The sequence below is a fragment of the Ctenocephalides felis genome, unplaced genomic scaffold, assembly GCF_003426905.1.
Source record: "Ctenocephalides felis isolate EL2017-DRISC unplaced genomic scaffold, ASM342690v1 CF-g0.4_SCAFFOLD_01170, whole genome shotgun sequence".
Lineage (NCBI taxonomy): Eukaryota > Metazoa > Arthropoda > Insecta > Siphonaptera > Pulicidae > Ctenocephalides > Ctenocephalides felis.
The window spans coordinates 37,394,128-37,419,610 of record NW_020537324.1 but is presented as its reverse complement, the minus strand read 5'-3'; the positions used below and the strand labels follow the sequence as shown (position 1 = coordinate 37,419,610).

The window sequence follows — 25,483 nt, the reverse complement described above, 5'->3', positions numbered from 1 at the left end:
AAGTTTTCAATCTATCTGTGAACATAAGGATTATTATTCATAATTTATTTCATATCAGAAGTTGAAGCATGACAAGGAATATGTTTGAAGACTATGTTGACGCTCACTGTCTTTTCTAATTTACTAGATAAAAAGATTAAAATAGAATTTTGATTGGTGTCAGCGCTTTTACTTGCCACCTTAACGAGATAATAATCACAATCATTATTTGTTGGGTCAAAACTAAAACTTGATATTCTCCAAATAAAAGAATATGTTCCAAATAATTCTATTTAGAGCAGATTCATTTGCTTTATTTTATTCATTAAAGGGGTATTCTAGTGTAGAAATTCAAAAACATCGAATTTTTTTTAATTTCATATTTTCAAAGTTTAACTATCTAAGAATATGGGTACTAGAAGGTTTTTGAAAATTTGAATTATTTTCGGAAATATAGGCATTTTACTGACTCGGTTTCTATACTGGTTTGGCTTCACGCAAAACTTTAAATGCGTTTTTCTCAGTACAGGTTTTTTCAGTACTGTTGGCACGATTTCTCGAGTTCTACTGGACCGATTCACTTGAAATGTTCAGAGAGTCTAGTTTATAGACCTATCTATAGCCCGAACTAGGATTATCCCCAAATTCCAATTTTTACTATGTTTAAAAAATTCGAGAAAGTCAAAAAACAGTAAAAAAGATACTATTTTTTAAAACAGTCGCCAATTTGTAAAAAAAATTTTTTTACTCATCGCTCGTTCGGGCGATTGCGACATCATTGCAGATTAATAATCTTTTTATTTCTTTTATTTCGGATGGCTTAGAAGGGCTGATATCATGTCAAGACTGAGGATCCAATTTTTTGAGACCCCCCACATCATCAGCTGCCAGTTTCTTCAATTTTCAACTTTTTTTTAAATTTTTGTATTGTATTTTAATAATATTAATAAACAAGTAGTAAACAATGGATAGTAAAAACATTCATTGCTTTCTTTTACGACACTTTAAAAATGACCTAAAATTCATCGCTCTACACTAGAATACCACCTCAAAGTTAATAAATTTTTACTACAAAAATTTTACCAAGCCGCATTAAATATTAAAATGAAATATTCAATTTTAAATCAGAAATACGTTATTACGTGCGAATTATAGTAAAAAGTATTATGTAAAATAAAATCTTGCTTAGCTATAATACATAATTTTTATTTTTTTAAGGTTTCTAAAAAAATTCTTTTGGAATAATTTCAGATCAAATGTAAAAATTAAATAATACCACAGTCATTTTGATACTAAAAAGCAACTCAATTTACTTAGCAATTCTTTGTATGTATACAGTATAAATTTACATACAGTTTTATTAGTATTTGATATCTTGTTTGAAATCAACGTACAGAGTTACATTTCAAATTATTTCAATCTGTTTCTACTTTAAGCAAATTAAACCAAAAAAACATTTCTGTACAAAAAATAGACCGACCTAATTATTATCATGCTGACAATTAGTTCAATAAGTGGTCTAAATTATTCTTCTGACACACAATGAATCCGCTTACTGATAGTCGAAGATGTTCTGAAGTTTATTTTTTTCTATTTTCGCAAGATCCTGAATTTCTTGTTTCAGCGAGAAATGCATTTATATCTCGTTCACAATTAGAATAGGCGAGACCTATACCAAAACCTCCGCCAAGAATTATAGGCCATCTTTTCCTTTTGTAAAATAATACAGAGAATACAGTGCCGATGGCGATTCCTCCGCCAAGTTTCATTGCACCATCTGTTAAACAGCGGTCAATTTTTCGTCCCCATTCTTCTTCTAATTGCTTTTCCATTTATGGTTTGTGTAATACACCGTGATATTTTAGAATATTATTTAAATCACTGAAAATTTTGATAAGCGTTGATTGAGAATTTTAACGACGTTTGAATACGATGTTGTTTTGTTGACGGTATTTATTTTGAAATTATAAATCACATATTATCCAAATTAATTATTTAACAAACGGTACGAAAAAAATTGCGGTTCAAGTTGCAATTTGATATACTGAATGCTTATAGGCATATACAATAATCAGACTCATCATTTTGATTAATTAATATACAAATAATTAGAATTAAGTAGTTAAGTGATAGATAATACAATTTCTCAGTTATGTTCAATTTAGTATGTATAATGGACCAATAGCCAGTGAACCTTTTGAATAACGGTGTTCATGTAAGACTAAATTTTTTTACTGGTGATTCTTAGCATTTTGATTACGGAATCGATGATTTGACAGGTTTCCGCCCTGTACATCATAGTCGTCCAGGCGCTTGAAAGTGTAAGAAAAATTCGAAAATTAAACTTGTTCCCGTAAACTCCAAATTTGTATACGATGTTAAACTGCCAGATCATTTCGACCTGCACAAGTATCAGCTAGAGGAGCCCAAAAGTGAGAATGATCGAGCTGTCATATTCCCATCTTTGCTTGCTTGCAACAAAATCGAACTCTTTCTAAACCGGATTATAACCCTAGACTATCATATTGTCTAGGATGATATATTCATCATCCGTTGTATATATGTAATTATCATTTGTTTGTTTCCATTTGAAAACTAGTGAGAGAGCATATGAACTTCAATTACGTAGGTAGCATCAGTTTGTAGGTAGGTATTATTCTGTAAAGCATAAGGTTCTAACCAAAAATTTCAGAAATATCTTGATTTTGTACATTTAACTTACCGATAAGGAAGTTTGTTTTCGCCAGAAAATTCGACCTGCTAATTTTATGTTTTGTCGATGTTTGAAGAAGTTCTGAATGATTTGAGACCAAAATAGGTAAAATTGAGTGTTGGTGCATTTGTGCCGAAATAAGATCTTCGTCGAATCGAATCGATAAAACTAGAAAAAAATCTCGGGTTGTATACTTTTGCTTGACAATCAGCCGAACCGTTTTTTAGAATTTGTAGAAAATTTACTTCAATTTATTTCATACTTTTATTAGAAAGTATATATTAGGCGAGTGTTCTTATTTTGTTTAACTGTTTAGTCAAAAATAATTAACTTTCCAATTTGTACAAAATTAAATGATCTGCAATTGTTTCTAACATTATAAGGTCCTTCAGCAACTCGGGTGTACTTATAAACCAATCCTAATTCATTATATATATTTTTTAATTATTAATTAATATCTTCTAATATTTAAATTTCTAGTAATCGTAAAAAATCGAAAATGAAATTTTTTGCATATCTTAACGTTTCAAAAATTTCTGAAGATTTCGGCGTATCTTAAAAAAATGATGTATCTGTATGTGTTTCTATATGTGTGTAAAATGTGTATGTATCGTAAAAAATCGAAAATTAAATTTTTTGCATATCTTAACGTTTCAAAAATTTTTGAAGATTTCGGCGTATCTTAAAAAAATGATGTATCTGTATGTGTTTCTATATGTATGTAAAATGTGTATGTATGTATATTAAAATACAATTTTTCTTCCGATTTACCGAATATTCGAATTATATTTATCGAGAGACCCAACTCCACGGCTGTTACACTCTCACATTCACTCCCTCCTACCAATTGACATTAAAAAAACTATAGCACATAAAAGAAAAGTGGCAAATTACCCGAAGACAAACAATAAAAATTCAGCAAAGCGTGCAGGGATCTCTTATCTTCATTAATAAATTACAAAAACTAGCTGTAAGTGGAATTCTGTCTTAAGGCAATAAAGGCATCGTGCCTCAAGGCAAATTGCTGGAACTTTCCGTACCAAAAATTATTATTTTTTTAAAAACGATTAACATTTACTTAACGAAAAAAATTTACTTTGAAAAAATAAGATTTTTGAGAAACTATAAATTGGACAAAAAATTACTTTTTTTTGAAAAAAAAAATAAAAAAAAAAATTTTTTTTTTTTATTTTGACATATTGTGGAAGATCTGAACTTTCTTTTCAAAGCAATCGTACTGCTTTAATTGCATAGGGACAAAATATAAAGCGCGTAAGCGCCGCGTAGCTGTCTAACGCATAAGCATTAGTACGGAACCCATAGGAATGTTAACAAAATGTATACTTATTGTTAAAATCTCTATAAAATATCTGATAATTTGATGTGCATATGTCTAATGATCATTTTTGACCGCCAAATGGCTTTTCTAAGGTATGCCAAAATGTTCAGAAACCTCTGAAACGTAAAGATATATAAAAATTTTCATTTTTGATTTTTTTGCGATTACTATAACTTGCCCTACGGGAAGTTAATGATTATTTCGAATATTAATATTTTAGGAGCAATGATACAAATTATCAACTTCCCGTAGGGCAAGTTATAGTAATCGCAAAAAAATCGAAAATGAAAATTTTTATATATCTTTACGTTTCAGAGGTTTCTGAACATTTTGGCATACCTTAGAAAAAATGGATGTATGTGTGTGTGTATGTGTGTGTGTGTATGTATGTATGTGTGTATGTATGTGCGGATACAAATTTTTGTCGACGATTTCGGGAACACGAATCAACCGATTTGAATAATTCAAAAAACATTCGATTCGTATTGATAAGGAGACGTGCTGATTAGTTTTTGGCGAAGGCGTTTGAATACGATGTTGTTTTGTTGACGGTATTTATTTTGAAATTATAAATCACATATCAGCTAAATTAATTATTTAGTTACAAAGAACAAACGGTACGAAAAAAATGCGGTTCATTTTTACTGGCTTTTTGGGAGGAAATCTGAAATCTCTCTCGATAACAAGGTACTTCTGTACAAAACTATCATAGTGCCCATTTGGACTTATGGAATCGAACTATGGGGTTGCTCTTGCAAATCTAACATAAACATCATTCAAAGGTGCCAGAACAAAATTCTGCGTATCCTTACTAATGCGCCTTGGTATATTTCAAACTTTTGCCTACATAAGGATTTGAAAATCTCAACAGTCAACGAAATGATTAAGATTAGAAGTTCATCTTTCAACAATAAATTAATCCAGCATACAAATCCTACTATTCAAGCGATTCACAGACCGTTAAGAAGATTAAGCAAGAAATGGCCTTCCGATCTACCAAACACCTAGCCCAATGTCTGCACGCGCCCTGACGTAGTACGCGGCATACATAATCACGTCATAGTTCATTTTTGTTATTATTTTTGTATTACTGTTTTTATTTTATTTTTATTTTAACTTTTTTCATTTTATATTCAATTTATTGCATTTTTTTTGTATTTTTGTTTTTTTTTTGCTCATATCAATTTTGTAAATAAGACATTAAAGTCTTGATTAACAAAAATAAATTGTAACAAAAAAAAAAAAAAAAGTTGCAATTTAATATACTGAATGCTTATAGGTACATACAATGATCAGATTCATCACTGTGACTAATTAATATATAAATAATTAGAAGTAAGTAGTTAAATGATAGATAACACAATTTTTCAGTCAATTTAGTATGTATAATGGACCAATAGCCAGTGAACCTATTGAATAACGGTGTTCATGTAAGACTAAATTTTTTTTACTGGTGATGTGTGTGTGTGTGTATGTGTGTGCGTGATGTGTATGTTCGGATACAAATTTTCGTCGACGATTTCGGGAACACGAATCAACTGATTTGAATAATTCAAAAAACATTCGATTCGTATTGGTAAGGAGACGTGCTGATTAGTTTTTGGCGAAGGCAGGTAATTTTCAAAAATCAAATTTTTTCGAAGTAAAATTTTTTCAAAAATGTTAATTGTTTTTAAAAAAATAATAATTATTGGTACGGGAAGTTCCAGCAATTTGCCTTAAGGCACGATGCCTTAATTGCCTTAAGACAGAATTGCACTTACAGCTAGTTCTCTCTGGAGACCGACCAAAAAACTAAAACGAGTTGCTATACTCGTTTCACCAATAAGAAAATCAGATAGTTCTTGGGCAAGGAGTCCTGAAAAAAACTGACAGAATTCGCCGAACATTTCCGCCTCACTTTTCAGTCTTACTTAAACAAATGCGACGAAAATGATGGTTATTGATAAGTTTCTACAGTACACGCCGTTGCCTGTAACCCAGGGTATTAAACGTTTAGAATGATAAAAATAATTTTCAACTCTTTTGCCAGGGATGGAAAACAGCAAGTCATCCTAATTCTGAAACCAGGATAAGACCCCCACCTCGTTTCATCTTATAGGCCGATCAGTTTGTTGCCTTGTATTTCAAAACTGTTTGAAAAACTGATTTTTTGGCGAATCAAAGTAATCCTGCAAGATCAGGATCTAATTCCAAACCATCAATACGGGTTAACAACAAGGTTATTACATAGGATTGTGAACATAATTTATAATATACTACATAGAAAAGAGTTATGCTTTCTTAGATCTCATGAAGGTATTTGTCAAGGTCTGGCACAAAGGCCTAATGTATAAAGTAAAAAGATGTCTACCTGATATTTTATTTCTATTAATAAAATTTCATTTACGAAATAGACATTTTTTATCAGTATAGCTGTAATTCAGACTCAAATATCACTGGCATAAACGCCGGGGTGACTTAAGAGAGCATTGTCGCCCCAACATTATTCTTATCTATACAGCAGATTTTCCAATCTCAACTGACAAAACATGATACGTGTATCATCGGCAAAAACAAAGATCCATCGACAGCATCAAGCAATGTTCAGCAACATCTCAGCATAGCTTAAAAATGGTTTTCACTGTCGCATATAGAAGTCAACAGCACAAAATCTATCCATGTAATATTCACGCTTTGCAATCAAACATGCCCTGCAATTGAACTTAATAATGCAGTTATTTTGACCAAGGAGTCGGTGAAATATCAAAAAGATTTTTATTACTGCATATAATGAAAACATAATGCTAATAATATTTTAGATATATTTTGTTTTATTTGAAGTGTGATTCCAGATGTCAAAATACGTGCTAATCTTTAATTTCATATATTTCATCTTTATCAATTAATTTGTTTAGCATGACAACAACGAAAAGACCGCCCGTAGGGTAGGACATCAAAACTTTTTTCAGTCGTCAGTTGTATCATAGACTTCAGTCAATTTTCAGTTGAATTTTGAATGACATTTTAAATGGGCACTGTAAGAAACTAACATATCATTCATTATGGACATTCAAATTTACATAATAATTATACGTTTGAGTTACTTACCATGATGTTCTAAATTCGGTTATAGCGTACATTAAATTCATTCATTCTAATGATAATTAGTTATGTAATCTTTTCTACCAGAGTCATCTATGTCGTCGAATTCTCATTATTTAAATCTGTTAAAGTTTATGATTTATTTTAATATTAATTTTATTTTGATATTTCGATAGTATCTGCTCTATTTATGTAGTTACACATTTTCATAATGCAAATGAGCATCGATAATAAATTCATAAACAATAAATACATCATATTGTAAAATGTCTTTAATAAGAGGGAAAAAATCGGCTTCTCGTATAGATTTTAATCGATACCTTTCGGAAATAGGCGGAGTTGATATTCACGACGATTCTGAAAATGATGAAAACTATGTTATAGGCATCAAATTACCTAAAGAAAGGAAGAAAATACCCGTATCTAAAGTGAGTCGCAGTATTGCAAATGTTTTTGGGAATTCCACAACACTACAAGATGCACAGAATAAAATTATTGCATCTTTTGTACCAGATGATATAATATATCATCTTAATGATTATTCTCATCGCTCTTATGAAATATGTTTATTATTTAGTGATGTATCAGGCTTTACTGATCTCTCAGAAAAATATAACCAACCCGGTAACGGGGGCCCATCCAGATTAACCCAGGTATTGAATACATATATTGGATCTATGGTACAGGAAATTTTATCTCACGGAGGTGATATTTTTAAATTTTCGGGTGACGCTTTTCTAGCTTTTTGGAAAGTTCGTAAAAGTCTTCCTATGCAAGAGGCCGTCCACGAAGGGATGGATTCAGCATTAATTATTCAGAAGAGATATGGTCAATATGCAACTGAGGTTGGTGTGACATTGCGGGTGAAGTTAGCACTTTCTGCAGGGAAGGTTGAAATAGCTTTGATAGGAACGGAAAAAGAATCACATTACGTAATAGCTGGACAACCTGTGTGGGATGCAAAAAATGCCGAAAAGCTGAGCAGTGCAGGTGAGGTTGTTTGTTCGCCATCTGCTTGGCAATACTTGAATCCAAGTGAATATGTTCACGAATTTAAAAAAGATAATAAACATTGTAGTGTTATGGGGTTCGGTTCACTTTGGCATGCTACCGGTGCTCAACGAACAAGTGGAGTAGATGATGATGATCAAGCTGATCAAGCAACAGATATTATTATAGACACTACTGAGACCAGACGAGATTTAGATACAGATCGATTTATGATACGGCCAGCAGTTCATTCAGCAACCAGATCTGAAGTTAGGGATGGACTACGACGTTTTGTGCTTCCTCCCGTTATGAATGCGATAGATAACAACCAGCCTATGGACCACTTAACGGAAATGCGGCAAGTTGTTATCATGTTTATAAATATAGTGCCTGTAAGTATGCACCCCAGCAAAAGGTTGATAAATCTGACGCACCAATGTTATGTTACAATTTGCGATATAATTAACGAATTTGAAGGTGGAATTGTAAACAAAGCATCCTTATTTGACAAAGATTTAATGATGGTAGTAATTTTTGGCTTACGAGGATTTATAAAAGAATTTCAGAATCAAACAGCTTTAAGAGCAGGGGCAGAAATTCGTAAACGCATTTCACAGTTTAAAGATCAAAAGTCTGTATCAGTTGCAGTTACAACGGGTATGTCATATTGTGGTGTGGTAGGTCACACATTGCGCAGAGAATACAGCGTCATTGGTATGGTAGTGAATAAAGCAGCAAGACTCATGGTTGCTTACCCAGATATGGTTTGTTGTGATAAAGATACATTCATATTAAGTAAGATGGAATCAAGAAACTTCACGTTATTAAGACATAAAGAACTAAAAGGATTACATGCTGTAGGACCTGTATATGCATTTAATGAAATAATAAGAGATGAAGACTCAACCAGAATCGAACTGTGTAAATTTCCGATTCTGGGTTGCGATTACTTAATGAGGCATTATTTTGATGTTCTCTTACGATACACTGAAGTGTATAAGCAAGTTCAATATAAATGGGATCCAGATGTTATTATCCAAAATGTATTAATATACAAAGGGGCTGCAAGGCAGGGCAAAACAAGATTATTAGATGAATTATTTTACTTAACGCCACAAAAATATAACTCAAGAAGGATAAATCTGTTTCCTCAAAATCAAAAAGTACCATTTTCTGCAATTTTTTTATCCGTCGGTGGAATTTTGGGTATCTATCCAAAAGAAACTGCTAAGCAGCGCGAAACACAAATTTTTAAATTGCTAGCGAAGGTAAAAGTGAATGAATTATTATGTTCGTTGAATGAGGTATTCAACGTAAATTTTGAAATGTCAAACATATTTTTTAATTTACCATATGATAAGAAGAATGAAGTGCGAATTGCACTATTCAAACATTTAATTCTCTCTATATCTTCATCATTGTGGGTTTTAATTATTGATAATTTAGAATATATGGATGAAGAATCATTGATGCTTTTTATCAACATATTTGAAAGTAATGCTTTTTTTTGCACTGGGACTTTGGGCAACCGTAGAGATATATCTGATCTAGCGGCTAGTGTATTAAATCACCCACGGGTCGTAACAGTAAAAATGCCTAAAATTGATAATTGGTATCACGCTGCTCTTGCATGTCAAATGCTTGAAGTATCTGCAATTCCTTTAGAGCTAGAAAAAATAATACAAACACATAGTGGTGGAAATCCCGGTTGGATTGAAAGTTTTATGTTATCACTTATCCAATCAGGTGGATTAAACTTACAAACTATAAGAGAAAGAGAAGTAATATCACAGGGTCTTGTCATACCACCATCGGAGCAGATGATAAGACAGTCTACGCAGGACATTTTGAGAAAATTGGATAATATTGGTTTTGGTTTGAGCCGTGTTTCGTTTGGTTGGGAGATGTATAACGGCACATTTCGGACAAGTGACGTAGAAATTGAAAATAGGGAAGATACTACGAGCTATGGAGTACATTTTATTTCAGTAGTTTTACTTCCTCCAAATTTCAAAATGGAAATGTTCATCACTGATGTTGGCATGGATCTCCTTATTCTAATGAACTTCGATTCACTGAATGTTTTCGAACAATTGATCTGTAAAATTGGAGCAGTATTAGGAGAATCATTTCACAGAGAGATATTAAAGTATGTTGTAGATAATGATGATGAATACGCTTTAGCAAGTTCAATTAAAAAGTTATTTGAAATAAAGGTCTTGTATTGCGCAAGTGGGGATTCTGCTTCTAGATCAAGTAGTGAACATGATAAATTAATATGTTATTGTGAAAATATTAAAATTTTGGCGCCTGAGTTACCAAGTTTTGCATATTGCGAATATATGATGTTTAGAATGCCAGCTTTTCGTGAGACAATTTATAGCATAATGACTGATCGACAAAGAAAAGATTCTCATAAACGCGCTTTCAACTTTTTAGAACGAGAAACTAAACGATGCAGAAGTTGTGGTGGTGGTTTCTTTCTTAAAATTCTGGGAGGCCGTTTAGCAGATAGATTGCATTCTCGACGGATATTGTCGAAACGGGCACAAATATCATATGCACAATGCAAGAGAAGAACGTCAAAGCTCTCCGCGTTTGTTCACAAAGAAATATATAGTCAAATTGATAATCTTGATGAAATTGCTTGGAATAAGTTTTACGGTGATAAAATAAAGGTATCCGGTAATTTATGGGGTTTCGTTAGACGAAAATCGAGGCAGACTGCGCAGACAGCTGTTGAAACTTTTCCTAGCTTTGATTTTAATAATTGTGAGTGTTCTCTTATACTAATGTCAATGTACGGCGAAATGCTTGATCATTGTAAGGGAGCAGAAATGCATGATATTATAATGGATGTTTACGTTGAGTTTGCGGTCGTTTGTATATCATCCGGAAATTTGATACAAGCGATGGCCCTTCTTACAAGAGCTGCCAAAGCATTAGATGATAATTATTCGGACATGAGTAGTGAAATCGAATGGAAATACAATACTATACTAGGAAAAATAAATTCTTTATTGGGTAAGTGTTATCTAAATCTCGGACAGATTGAAAAGGCTTACACAAAGCTACATGAAGCTTTAAATAATTTTGGTTATAATATTCCTTTAACCAAAATGGCTGTTGTAACGTCGACCCACTTCAAAAGAATGCAGCTTAGATTAATTGTAGATCGTGCATCTCACAAAATTGGAAAATTAGAAGACTATTCTGCTTTATTTTGTGATATTGTAGCTGAATGTTTATGTTCAATGTGTGAGATGTTTATTTCATTGAATATATGGTATATAGCTGATTTAGCGGCTACTTGGGCATTGCTTATGGCGATTAGATCTGATAAGGATTTCAACACTATCTGTGTGGCTTACCTTAGCCTTATGGATGTGTCGACATATTATGGAAGGCATGAATTTATTTGGTGGCTGGAAAAAAATGTCCTTGCCATGATTAGTCAGAAGCAAGTTACTGGATTTGTAAATAATGATTTGAATGTAGTATGCAGAGTATATTATAGAATATTTATATCTCGCCTCGGAAGATGTGAATTAATAAATGCTATTGATATGGGATATAAAACTAAAAATTTATCAGTCCGTGTACAACCATTCAGCATTAGATTACAAGTATTGCCCCTACTAATTAACTCTTTAATTGCAAGAATACGCCTATCTGAAGCCGCAGAGTTATTAGAGGTTCTAAGAGATGTAGCAAAAGAAGATTCTGATAATTCGGCAATGTGCTGGTATTATGCGTTGTGCTTAGACATGGCTTTAGATACAGGATATGCGATTGAAACATACACTGAGAGCAAAGAATTCTATACAGATGAATGTGAATCACTTTTGTGCTCAAGAGATCCAGATAGTGAACTTGCTTTTTATTCGGCAATGTGGTTGTGGTGTATACGCATTTCCGAGTGGGAAGCGATGTCAACTTGGGAACGGAAAATACGTCAAAAATTTGATTTGAACTCTTACCAAGGTATTGCCAATACTAAATCGATGATAAAAGTTCTAGAAGGTTTTATTTCGAAATTGGCGCTAGCTGTACAAAGTAAAGATTTTGCTGAAATACATCGTTCTAAACAAATTATTAAAGTATTGAAAAATGCAATAGCAAAATCGGTTAAAAGAGTACAATGCGAACGCATGCGATTTAGTATGATGTTGGCCTACTTGAAAAAAGTAAAACGTAAAGATAATGAAGCTATTAAATTGATGCATAAATGTCGAGACTTGTGCATACAAAATCAACATAAATCTATGCTTATGATTTGCGATCACCAAATTCAATATTGGAAAGGCACCCTACCGCCAAAAATGGTTGATTTTTGGACGAAAATTTTTAGCTCAAACAAAAAAGCATATTTTAGACCGTCAGTAACAGATGTTATTTGTTATACATTACGTCTTCCAAACTATTAAACTCTAATTAAACGCCAATATATATATATATATATATATATATATATATATATATATATATATATGTGTCATTAATTTATAATATTGTGAATAATAACAAAGTACTAAAAGTAAAGAAAAGAACGAGCATTTTTATTATCTTTAATAACTTTATATTTTAGTTTCATTTAGAGATTGAGATTCGAATTGTAATCAAATTATGGTGACTTGAGAAATATTTCTTAATACATATATCCACTTAATACAAATTTATTAGCACCAAAGTAATAATTAGATGAGGTAGAAAGAAAACCATTTTTTTGCAATAGTTGGTTTCAATTGCGTTGTATATGTCCGATCGAGTTTTACTAGGTGGCGTTAGAAAGATGAAAGATGAAATTTCATGCTAAAAGAAACTATTTGTTCACAGTCGGTAGTTGACTTCGAAAGGTGCATCATGGACCTTGTCCAAACTTTGTGGACAGGTATTGGGTCGCCCGCCCGATATCAATATATCTTTATGCGCCGAATTAGGTACAACAATAGCTGAGGCTATGAATAAGTATTACTCTGATAACGAGAGTAATGAAGAATTTTTTATATTGAAGAATTATATTGTATAATCAAAAAGTTATTAGTGTTAAATCTAGAGGTAAAAAAGTAAGCAGTGGTATATCAAAAATTAAACCTGGAAATAATTTAAAAATGAAGGCCAATATGCGTGTAAATAAAAGTGGTGTGCAAAGGCGTATCAATAATAGCGGCGATGGTGATTGTGGAACAAACAGAATAATTTAAGAAGTTACTAATGAAGAGTTAAATATGATAAAAACGACTGGAGAAACAATTATTAAGTGCAACGAACATAGTAATATAATAATGCATAATGACGAAATAAAATTAATAGAAAATAACGTAAACTGTAGCCCTAACAATAATGAGATTATATTAATGGAAAACAATAATGAGATCATATCAATGGAAAACAATGTGGTCTATGCTACGGGATCGATGGACATAACAGCGGTTAACGAATCTACCAATCATTAAAATGTTGATATGCAACTGCGATTTAAAAGTTGCGACACAGGTTCGTACTATATCTACATCGAATCAAGAAATGAAAACATCAGGCGGTTACATCTGATGCCGATTGGAAAAATGATTCACAGGTCATTTCCAAATTTGAAAGAAGACCTGTTAGACGTATTAGTGCTCGGAAATAGTAAGGTCAAAATGGTATTGAGTAACGGTAATTTGGCAAATAGGTTATTCGATAAGCAATTATTCAATAAAAACGACTTAATAGCACATATACCAAACTACCTATTAAATAGAAAAAGAATTATTTTTGATGAACACACCGAACACACAGAGGACGATATCAAAAGTTAAATCGTATCGGAAAGTACAATAATTGGCGTAAAATGTTTAACACCAAAAAATACTAATATACATAAATTTAAATCGCAATGCATTATACTTATTTTCAGAGGACCTAAAATTACAGATAAGATAGCGATACACTCAATCAAATGTCCGGTCAGACCGTATGTAAAAAAGGTTATGTAATGCCTAAAGTACTGGTGCTTTGAACATATTAAAGCCCAATGCCGCGGGGAGAAAATGTGCCCCAAAAGTGCAAGACCACCCAATACTAATTCGTGCACAAGTAATTCGGATTATATGTGCTGTCTTTGTGGCATCGCAAAATTTTCATGCAATTCACGAATCAAAATCGATTTTAAAAAATGATAGATATGCTAGGAAAACTAAAACTACTTTGAACATAATAAATAAGGATAAAGAATTTTTAGCTATAAATAAAGCAAACAAAAATTCGAATTTACCTTTTGCCAATAATAGATTATGACAGCAAAAACCTTTTCAGAAAACCCAGAACATCTTATATACCAGCTGCAATTATTAAGAAGAAAAAAGAAGGAAGCACGATGTATAAATTCGATCAAATGCCTAGTCATAACGGTGTTCGGAAGCAAAATTTAATTAATCTATAGATGTTGGGTCTATATATAATTTATATTTATAATTAAAAGAACTGAATAACGTGTATATAAGTTTAATTTATAATAACAAAATAAGTATAAAGTATTTCACTGATATCAAATGTATTTAGGTTAGGTTTTATATTTTCACTCTCACAAGCTTGATGCACACGAGGGTGAGATTGCATTTTTCGCATCCCTCGAGCCCACGCAAGTGTTGCACGATGCGCCGTCGCCAACTTGACAGTTTGCGACATTCTTCACACGCAACGTGCCTATGAAGTTGGTATTGGCGTTTCTAGTTGTTACTCTCACCGCTAGGTGTAGGGAGACGCCATATCATTCCCCCCAAGATGAAGGTTAGCTGTCTGTCAGAATAGAAATAAGGTTAAATGTGTGTTGTCAAATATTGAACGCAACTTTCTTTTTGGCTGTTTTCTTTGTAGGTTCCTTTGATGACTCCCAGGGATGTCTATGAAGTGGTTGAGAAAGTGATTCGTAATCTGCATCTGTTTTATTTATATATGCTGGTTTTAGCCTTTCAACAGCGAAGTTCTTTGCGGCCCCATTAATGCGAAGTTTGTAAATCCTATCAGAAACTCGCTCAAGTATTTCATAGGGTCCGCTGTAAGGTGGTTCCAAAGGCTTTCGTACATGGTCTGCTCTGAGGAATACATGTGTGCATGTGCCCATATCTTTCAAAATGAAAATCTTGGATTTGTTGTGGTGGGCTGTTGGAGTTGGTTTCAATGCACACATGATTCGGCGATGATTCTCTAGAAAGACCTGTGGATTCTGTGAGTTATTAGATGTATTGAAAAAATCACCTGGAAGTCTCAATGTGGTTCCGTAAACCATCTCTGCTGCTGATGTCTTAATGTCTTCCTTGAATGAATTCCGTAGACCAAGTAGTACATAGGGTAGTGTCTTGATCCACGGTTCAGAAGAACACATCAGTGCAGCTTTTAGGGTTCTGTGCCAACGTTCTACTAATCCATTTGCTTGAGGGTGGTATGCTGTCGTACGTGCTTTCTTTGCACCAACTGCCTGTGCCAAGGACTTGAAGAGAGATGACTCAAACTGCGTGCCTTGGTCTGATGTTATTGTAGTTGGTGTACCAAATCTGGAAATCCAGAACGTAAACAATGCTTGCGTGACTGTCTCAGCTGTGATGTCTCTCAGTGCAATGGCTTCCGGCCATCTTGTAAATCTGTCAATAATTGTTAAGCAGTAAGGAAAACCATTAGTATTGGGTAAGGAAATTATGTCAATATGAATATGAGAGAATCTTTCATCAGGAATAGGGATGTGCAAAGGATTGAAATGATTATGTTTATGGATCTTGGACTTTTGACAGGATATGCACTGACGAGTCCAAGTAGCAACATCCTTTCCAATTCCAGGCCAAACATACCGGCTGCGTACCTCCCTGGATGTGGTCCTGATGCTTGGATGAGAAATACCATGGACTACGTCGAATGCAGTTTTGCGGAGGCTCTGTGGGAGATAAGGTTTAACAAAGTTTGACTCAATTATACAATGGATCGGAAAACCATCCAATGTTAATTTATGTAATCTAAGAGAAGTTTCTCCACCAAGCAGCTCCTGCATTTCTGGATCCAAGCTTTGCTCTATACATATTTGTTCAGCCGACAGTCTGGTAGGCATTTCAATAGTGTTAATTCTTGATAATGTATCTGCCACTACATTTTCTTCACCTTTCACATACACAATTTCAGTAGAGAACTGGGATATGTATTCCAATTGCCTACGCTGTCTGTCCGACGCCTTTTCAGGTCTCTGCTGAAATGCATATGTGATGGGTTTGTGGTCTGTCTTGATAATGAAGTGTCTCCCTTCCAGTAGGTATTCAAAATATTTTATGGCCGCAAAGATGCCTAGAAGCTCGCGATCATATGTTGAATACCTCTGTTCCGTGGATGTGAGCTTTCTGGAGTAGAAACCTATAGGGTGCCATGCACCATTTTCTTCCTGCTCCAGAGTGGCTCCAATGGCTGTTGTTGACGCATCTGTTACCAAACATATATTTGTTGCAGCTGCTGGATAATGAAGTAAAGCGGCGTTTGCAAGAGCATTCTTTACGTCCTCAAAGGCTTGCAGAGATTCTGGGTTCCAAATGACAGGTGTTTTATCCTTCTTGACTGAACTACGTAGGTAACTGTTCAGCGGTGCTTGCAGTTTGGCTGCTTTTGGGACTGATTTCCTGTAATAATTCAGCATTCCCAGAAACCTACGCAGTTCCAGAACTGTTGTTGGCTGTGGGAAGTTCAAAATCTTGTCCACCCGGTCTGTAGCTGGAGAATAGCCTTTCTCACTGAGCTTGTAACCCAGAAAATCTACTTGGGACTTGCCTAGGACGCATTTGTTGGTGTTGATGGTTAGAGAATGTTCTTGCAAACGCTCAAAAACTATCTGCAGGTGGCGATGGTGTTGCTCCATGTTCTCAGACATAACCAGAATATCATCCACATATATAAACACAAAGTCAATGTCTTGGAATATGTGGTTTATGTAGCGCTGGAATGTTTGAGTGGCATTCTTCAGTCCAAAAGGCATGCAGAGGTACTCATATAGTCCCCATGGAGTTATGATGGCCGTCTTTGGTATATCCTCCTCATGCATCGGCACCTGGTGATATGCTTTGGCAAGATCTATTGTTGAAAAAATTGTTTTATTGTGCAGGTTTGTAAAAACATCGCTTATTAGTGGAGGAGGGTATTTGTCTGGTACCGTGCTTGAATTAAGTTTTCTATAGTCACCACAGAGTCTATAAGATCCATCCTTTTTTGATACCATATGTATTGGACTTGCCCACGGACTGCTTGAAGGTCTCAAAATGCCACTGTTCAGGAGATTTTGTATCTCGGCTTTTGCAGCTGATGCTTTTTCGCCAAAAATCTTCCTGAACCGGGCAGCAACTGGTGGACCTGTTGTGGTAATCCTGTGTGCGAAAGGAGATGGTTTAATTGTTAGTCTCTGTGGCGTTCTAGTGATTGTTATATATTTGTTTAGTAAGCTCCTGAAAGGTTGGTGTGGGTTAATTGTGGAAATGTTAATGTTCTGGGTCTTCAGCACTTTGCCATCAGAGGCTAAGCCTGTCGTTGAATCAATTAGTCTTTTGCCTTTCAGGTCTATTAGTAGATTGTAGTAGCTTAGCAAGTCTGCACCGATTATGGCTGTTGCCACATCTGCTACTGTGAATTGCCAAGTGAAGGGTCTGCGCAGCGAAAGGTCCAGCTCGAGAGTCCGCTTTCCATAGGTGGATATTCGGCTGGAATTGGCTGCATACAGAACAATCTCTTCCTTGGCACGACCGGTTGCAAACTTGCTAGCTGGAAGAATCGAGAGAACGGAGCCAGAGTCTATAAGAAAATTTATCCGTGTTTTTCTGTCTGTCACACATAGTCGGAGCTCTGGACAGACAGAATTAATATCACCATCGTTACTTGCTCCTGGTGTTGATGGTGACTTTAGTTTTCTGGCTTCAGGAGAGTCTTAACCAAACAGGGTTCTATGCATTTGGTAGCCTTCTCTCCAAACCTGCTATGGTAAAAGCATAGCTGTGATTTGGACGGCGTCTTTGATCTCCCTCTCCTGTGCCTGGAGTGACTTCTGGTCCTGCTTCTCTCGTCATGTTCTCTGCTATGTTTTAAATTCTCCACTTCTGTCGTCAAGGCATTTAGTTTCTGCATCATGGCAAGCAGAATTTCTTGGGTGCGGTCACTTCTTGGTTCAGGTGCTTTGCTCGCTGTGGCCATCACCGATGATGGCAGTCCACAAGTATCTACAAGCCTGTCTGCCATCTCGCCAATGGCTTGTAGCCCAATGTTTTTCGATACAAGCAGTAGAGGCCGGATGTGTTGTGGGAGTCTGTCCAACCAAAGTTTATGGATGATATCCTCCGAGATTTCACTCCGAGCCAGGTCAATCATTTCCCGTAGTAGCTGGGATGGCTTTTTGTCACCTAGGACAACGTTTGTTAACAATTTGTCTACTTGCTTTGACCTCGACTAGGATACTCGTTCTAGGATTATGCTCTTCAACGTGTTGTATTTATTTTCGGTTGGCGGATTTCGCAACACATCGCTTACCAGGTGTAAAGTAGACCTGTCCAGAGCACGCAATACCGCCGTGTACTTCGCATGGTCGGATTTGATCTTATCTCCAAGAAACTCTGTCTCAATCAACAGGAACCATAGATCAGGAGCATCTTCCATGAACGGGTTATTGTATGCCTGCCCACGTTGTAAATTTGTTCCGTTTTTAAATCATTGTTCACTTGGTTGGAGTTGCTCGCACATGGCGTGCGAACTTGAGTTTCGTCAAAATCGATGAGCGATCGATTTAGATCTTGTGAGGCTTCAGTGTTTGCGGGTGAAGACATTATTAATGATATAGTATACCTCGCTTGTAGTATCAAGATCAGAATTCAGCCACGTGTTTTCTCAGTCGCGGTCACCAATTATATAGATGTTGGGTCTATATATAATTTATATTTATAATTAAAAGAACTGAATAACGTGTATATAAGTTTAATTTATAATAACAAAATAAGTATAAAGTATTTCACTGATATCAAATGTATTTAGGTTAGGTTTTATATTTTCACTCTCACAAGCTTGATGCACACGAGGGTGAGATTGCATTTTTCGCATCCCTCGAGCCCACGCAAGTGTTGCACGATGCGCCGTCGCCAACTTGACAGTTTGCGACATTCTTCACACGCAACGTGCCTATGAAGTTGGTATTGGCGTTTCTAGTTGTTACTCTCACCGCTAGGTGTAGGGAGACGCCATAAATCTAAGGAAAAGATTGTAAAATAATTCTGAATTGGAGCCCGATAGTGACGCTAACTATAATAATAAAAGCGAGCACTCAGAACAGCAAGAGTTTTGGAATATTTTCATTAGTCAATTAAGAAATATATATAATCCGAGCGAACTACACTTTGACAAATTGTTAACCGAAAATATTGAAAAAATACAACATAAGGATAAAAATATATTTCTTACAGAAAAGGAAGACATTGCGGAGTATCTCAACAAACATTTTGCTGAGATAGGTATGAAACTACAAAAAAATGGATCATTGTAACTATAAACCTTCAATACACAGACCTAAAAACAAAATCCAAATGTTTGAATTAACAGGTGAGAAAGAAATAAATAAAATTGTTGAAAATCTGAAAAACAACGCTGCACCTGGGGAAGACAAGATAACAGCAAGAATCACTAAAAAAATAATAAATCTAATAGCTCCACTACTTGCTGTTTTAATAAATAGATACATAGAATGTGGTGTATTTCCATCGTGCCTTAAAATGGCTACAATAAAACCAATTTTTAAAACAGGAAACAAAACAGATCCTAATAACTACAGACCCATAACAATAACAAACACATTCTACAAGATATATGAAATAGTAATAAAAGAAAGATTACTTAATTTTCTCATTAAAAAAATGGACAAAAATCAATATGGTTTTCTCCCTTCATCAAATACACAAGGTGCCCTAATAGATTTGACTAATACCTTCAGTCAGCACCTTGAGGAAAATATGCATACAGTTGCAATTTTTATTGATTTACAAAAAGCTTTCGACACAGTAGATCATGGCATATTACTCAATAAACTAATAGATTTGGGTGTAGAGGGTTTGCCTTACAGCATTATCAAAGATTTCCTCATGGAAAGAGTGGTAAGGACAAAGGTGGGAAATTTCACAAGTGGAGGATGTAGCATAACCTGTGGAGTTCCACAAGGTTCTGTATTAGGACCTTTATTATATCTATTATACACCAATAACCTTAAAGACGCAAAATTAAAGGGAAGATACATATTATATGCAGACGATACAGCCATAGTATATGCGGATAAGGATAAAAAGACTAAAATATACGCCGAGTGGCTAACTGAAAATAAACTAACAATTAACATCGATAAAACAAAACACATATATTTCAAACATAGAAAAAATACTGAGTACACTAAACTAAAAATTAAAGTAAATAATAGAGAAATAGAGGACTGATAATAAATGAAAAACTGACATGGACAGAACATATAAACAAAATAAAAAGAAAGATAGGAACATTAACATTGAAAAGGATCCACTCTTTCGGCAAAAAAAAAATAAAATACTAATTCTTAAAACGCAAATATTACCTATAATTTTATATGGAATAACAACATGGAGCCAAACAACTAAAGCTAACCTAAATGACATACAGAGAATAATGAATAAAGCCATAAAAATAGCATATAACTTTCCACATCTAACACCCACCAAATACTTACAGAGAGAAACAAATAATCATTCACTAAATAACATAATTAAAATAGAGAAATGCAAACTAATACACAAAATGAAATTTAACCGAATTAAAACAAGTGCAGCAATGGACATCAATCAAGATATACATGAACACTACACTAGACAACACAACAATTTTCACATTGAACACAATAGAAAGAAGAATTTGAGAGAAAATGTCATATGGAGTGCTAGCAAAATATATAACGATAATTTTAAAAGAAAAATAAAGAAATAATATAAGGAAATCAAGGACAAAGAAGACTGAAGAGTTATATATAAAGATATTTTAATTATAATAGATAATATATTAATGAAATAGTCAAATGAAATGTATATATAAAATATGAAAACTGTTTTTCATAATCTCTCACACCACTGAGCTCAATCTCTCTGGCTGACTGAGATATGAAAATAATGTATATATGAAAATAAATAAAAAAAAAAAAATATTAGGTAAATTGATAAACATTAAAAGTTTGGTGATAGACTAGTGATAAAATATTATAATCGTGATAGAAATAAAAAAAAACTATTATAATTTATTAACTTCCCGAAAGAGAAGTTTATGTTTTCATAAAGAAAAATCGATTTGAAAATTTTATGTTTTCCCGACGTTTTAAACCATTCTGAATCGAATGAGACCAAATTTGGAAAAAGTATGTGTGTGTGTGAAATCGACATTTTCTCAAAAACGGCTGGACCTATTTCAAAAATTTAAAAGTCATTCGATGTATCTCGATGAGGAAAATTTTTCGTTCATGATTTAACCCGCAATTCTGAATCGATATTGAAAACTGTTCGAAAGACGCTTGAATCGATTTCAGAAATTTAAAAGCTATCACTCATAAATTAATTTATTTTTTATTAAGTCGATCATTTATACATATCGGGAAGTCCATGTAACTTGCCTCAAGGCAAAATACCAATACCAACTAATTTGTATATATATTTACTTATTCATTATTAACTTCCCGTAGGGCAAGTTATAGTAATCGCAAAAAAATCGCAAATGAAAATTTTTGCTTTTCTCGACGTTTCAAAGGTTTCTGAATATTTTGGCACACCTTAGAAAAAATGGATGTATGTGTGTGTGTGTGTATGTATGTATGTGCGGATACAAATTTTCGTCGACGATTTCGGGAACACCGATCAACCGATTTGAATAATTCAAAAAACATTCGATTCGTATTGATAAGGAGACGTGCTGATTAGTTTTTGGCGAAGTCAGGTCTAGCCGTTCCGAAGATACGGGGCAAAAAGTGGCGAAAACGGTAACTCAGTTTTTAAGAGAACGGAACGTCCGATTTTAATAATTCAAATAATATTTTACTTGTATTGACAAGGTGAAGAACCGATCAAATTTTCAAGGCAGGTCTAGCGGTTTCGGAGATCTAATGAAAAAAGTAAAAAAAATGCCATTTGGCGATCAAAAATGATCATTAGACATATGCACATCAAATTATCAGATATTTTGTAGAGATTTTAACAATAAGTATAATTTTGGTTTACATTCCTATGGGTTCCGTACCAATGTTTACGCGTTAGACGTCGACGCGGCGCTTACGCGGTTTGATATTTCGTCCTTATGCAGTTAAAGCAGTACGATTGCTTTGACAAAAAAGTTTAGATCTTTCAAAATATGTCAAAATAAAGAAAACATTTTTTTTAAAAAAAAAAAAATAATAAAAAAAAAATTAAAAAAAAAAATTTTTTAAAAAAGTAATTTTTTGTCTAATTGTTTGTCAAAAATCTTATTTTTTCGAAAAAAATTTTCTTCAAAAATGTTAATCGTTTTTAAAAAAATAATAATTTTTGGTACGGGAAGTTCCAGCAATTTGCCTTAAGGCACGATGCCTTAATTGCCTTAAGACAGAATTCCACTTACAGCTTGTTTAGTTTATAACGATGGATTTCACTATGTTACAATGAAATGCGAGATCGTTTACTGCAAACAAGGGTTATATTGAATATATCGTGTCCGAAAAGGAGATTTTTATACTATATCATATGGCGCTGATATGAAGAGTCTATAGAACAGGATTTGTTAGGATTCGAAACGAATGATGACGTATCTGATTATGTTAGATTCATAAATATCATTAACAAAAAAATGATCTACTAATACCAAAAAGTTAGTTCGGATTTAGTAGAGGTATGTGTATAAATGACAACTTGTCCATTTTCATAACTGATTTGGTTATCCATGAATAGAAATAATTATATAATTTGCCTCTTTAGTGACAATGTAGTCCCAGGCATATGATACGACACCTTAGACAAAATTGGATTAATTCAGAAGTTTGTTAGAGCGATAACATCCACAGTGTTTGAAAGAGGTGCATTCCACAAAATAAATAATCAAATATCGGCCTGCGGAAAATGCATAAAGGGTTTTTCCAAGGGGGCATATTAAGCCCAATTTTATTTGCCTTATAGGTGCGGAACATTGAACATATTTGGGAACAAGGAACAAAAATTCTTCAATACGCTGACGATGTTTTAATATATATTAAAAATACTGAAGACTGTTCAAGATCCAATAGACACTATGTCTCGAAATATTGAGAACAATTGGCTAGCATCAAAAGGCCTAGAGTTGTCTAGCGTAAAAAGCGCAATAGGCATTATCAGCAGACATAGAGACAAGGTTTTTCCGGCAACGGTTAGCAGCAATAAACATACAATTAAAATTGTATTAAAAATCTAAAATTTCTAAGGATATGCAGTGTATTGTAGTAAGGATAACATTTAATTCGGATTCAAATCACAAAACTTTGTGTCAGCAAGAGGTAATAATAAATATCAGTTTGCAAAAACATGTATTTATACAGACAAGCAGACAACCAAAGTTGCATAAGCAAACTATAAAATTTAGCAAACTCCACAACTTTGGAAGAGGTAATTTATCATGAAATTTGGAAGAACATCCAGCTAATTCTGTATAAAGAAGGAGAGGTCAAAATTATATGGGTTAGAACACATTCTGTAATCGCAGGAAATGAAATAGCGAAAGGATAGCGACATAGGCAGTTGTTAATAATAAGGACATTCAGGACACACCACTTTCATAGACTATATTAATGCAACAAAAAACAATATGATGCTGTTGTGGATAAAGGAATGGGACATCACATCTTCCACCAGAGGAAACTACTACAAAAATATTAAACCGTTTGTGAGCAACAAAATATGGCAACGTCTTTTTCAATGCAACACCTTTTTCTTGAATGCAATGCAAACTGATATAATCAACGATTGAATTCAGTTAATGAGATCTATAGAAACAAAAATTTTAAGATACCATTTAATTTAGTAGTATCATTATCATTATCATTAATACAGGAATATATAAGTATTTAATTAATTTCATATGGGAGTGTAAAATTAAGTTATGAGAATTATGAGTAGAAAAGTTTATAACTATATTTTCTTGTATAATTTAGAGTAGAAATGATTTATATTACACAGTAAGGGGCTAGTTGTAATTTAGAAGACAATAAATACAAATTAAAAAAAAGAATCTTATTGTACAGTTTTGCAATTGGCTGACTCGGTTTTGTTTGAGTGCGCGTCAAACCTGGACCGAATTTTCACTTCAAATCGCTGCTGAATCGCAAGAATATCACCCCATTTTTGACGCGGTTGCTGACAAGTGATAAATAGTGGATCCCTTACGACAACGTAAAGCAAAAACTATCGTAACCGAATCGCGATGAGTCGGCGGAAACGGTGGCGAATTATGATTTGGTAGGAATGGCACGGAATTATCTACTGTGAGCTGCTCTTGGCCAAATTTGCCAAACTCTTAACTCGAACTGTACGAAGAAAGCAATCGTGCAGAAGCGGTCAGCTTTGGCCAATAGGAGTGAAATTGCGTTCCATCAGGACATCGTCAGGCTACACACATATATCGTGACTCTTCAGAAGCTCGGTGTGCTTGGTTGGGAGGTTCTTCTTATGAGTTTATGTTATAGTCCGAATCTGGTGCCATGGTTATCAGTTTTTTGAATGAAAACTTCTCTGCAAAAAGCTTGTAAAAATCGTTTGCCTCTATTTTATGCCAATAGAGACGAGAGTTTTTCTGAGAGAAGCATTATGATATTACTTTCAAAATGGCAGCAAGTGAAACTGTTAATTAAAACCTTCAAGTTCATGCAGAAATAAATAATTTCTTTTTACTTCACATAACATGTTTCTAAAGACAATATAAAAATAGTGAGGCGCATAGCATCGTGCCTTAAGGCAAATTGCTGGAACTTCCCGTACGAAACTATAAATGTTTAACAAAAAGTACTTTTTTGAAAAAAAGACTGTTTGATAAAAAGTGTATTTTGAAATATTTTGGAAATTCTGAACTTTTTTTGCAAAGCAATCGTACTGCTTTAACTGCATAGAGACGAAATATCAAAGCGGGCAATCGCCGTGCCGCCGTCTAACGGATAAGCATTGGTAAGAAACCCATAGGAATGTTAACAAAATTTATACTCATTGTTAAAATCTCTATAAAATATCTGATATGTCTAATGATCATTTTTGACCGCCAGATGGCATTTTTTTACTTTTTTTACTAGATCTGCGAAACCGCTAGACCTGCCTTCATGAAAATTTGATCAGTTCTTCATCTTGTTT

General features: G+C 33.9%; 1 protein-coding gene across 1 annotated transcript; it reads left to right on the top strand.

The window, feature by feature from the left end:
• The first annotated feature begins 7,381 nt into the window (after positions 1-7,381).
• On the top strand, positions 7,382-12,532 carry LOC113367188 (adenylate cyclase type 10-like). Its single transcript, XM_026608816.1, has one exon. The coding sequence runs from the start codon at positions 7,382-7,384 to the stop codon at positions 12,530-12,532; it is 5,151 nt and encodes a 1,716-aa protein (XP_026464601.1).
• Positions 12,533-25,483: the final 12,951 nt, after the last annotated feature.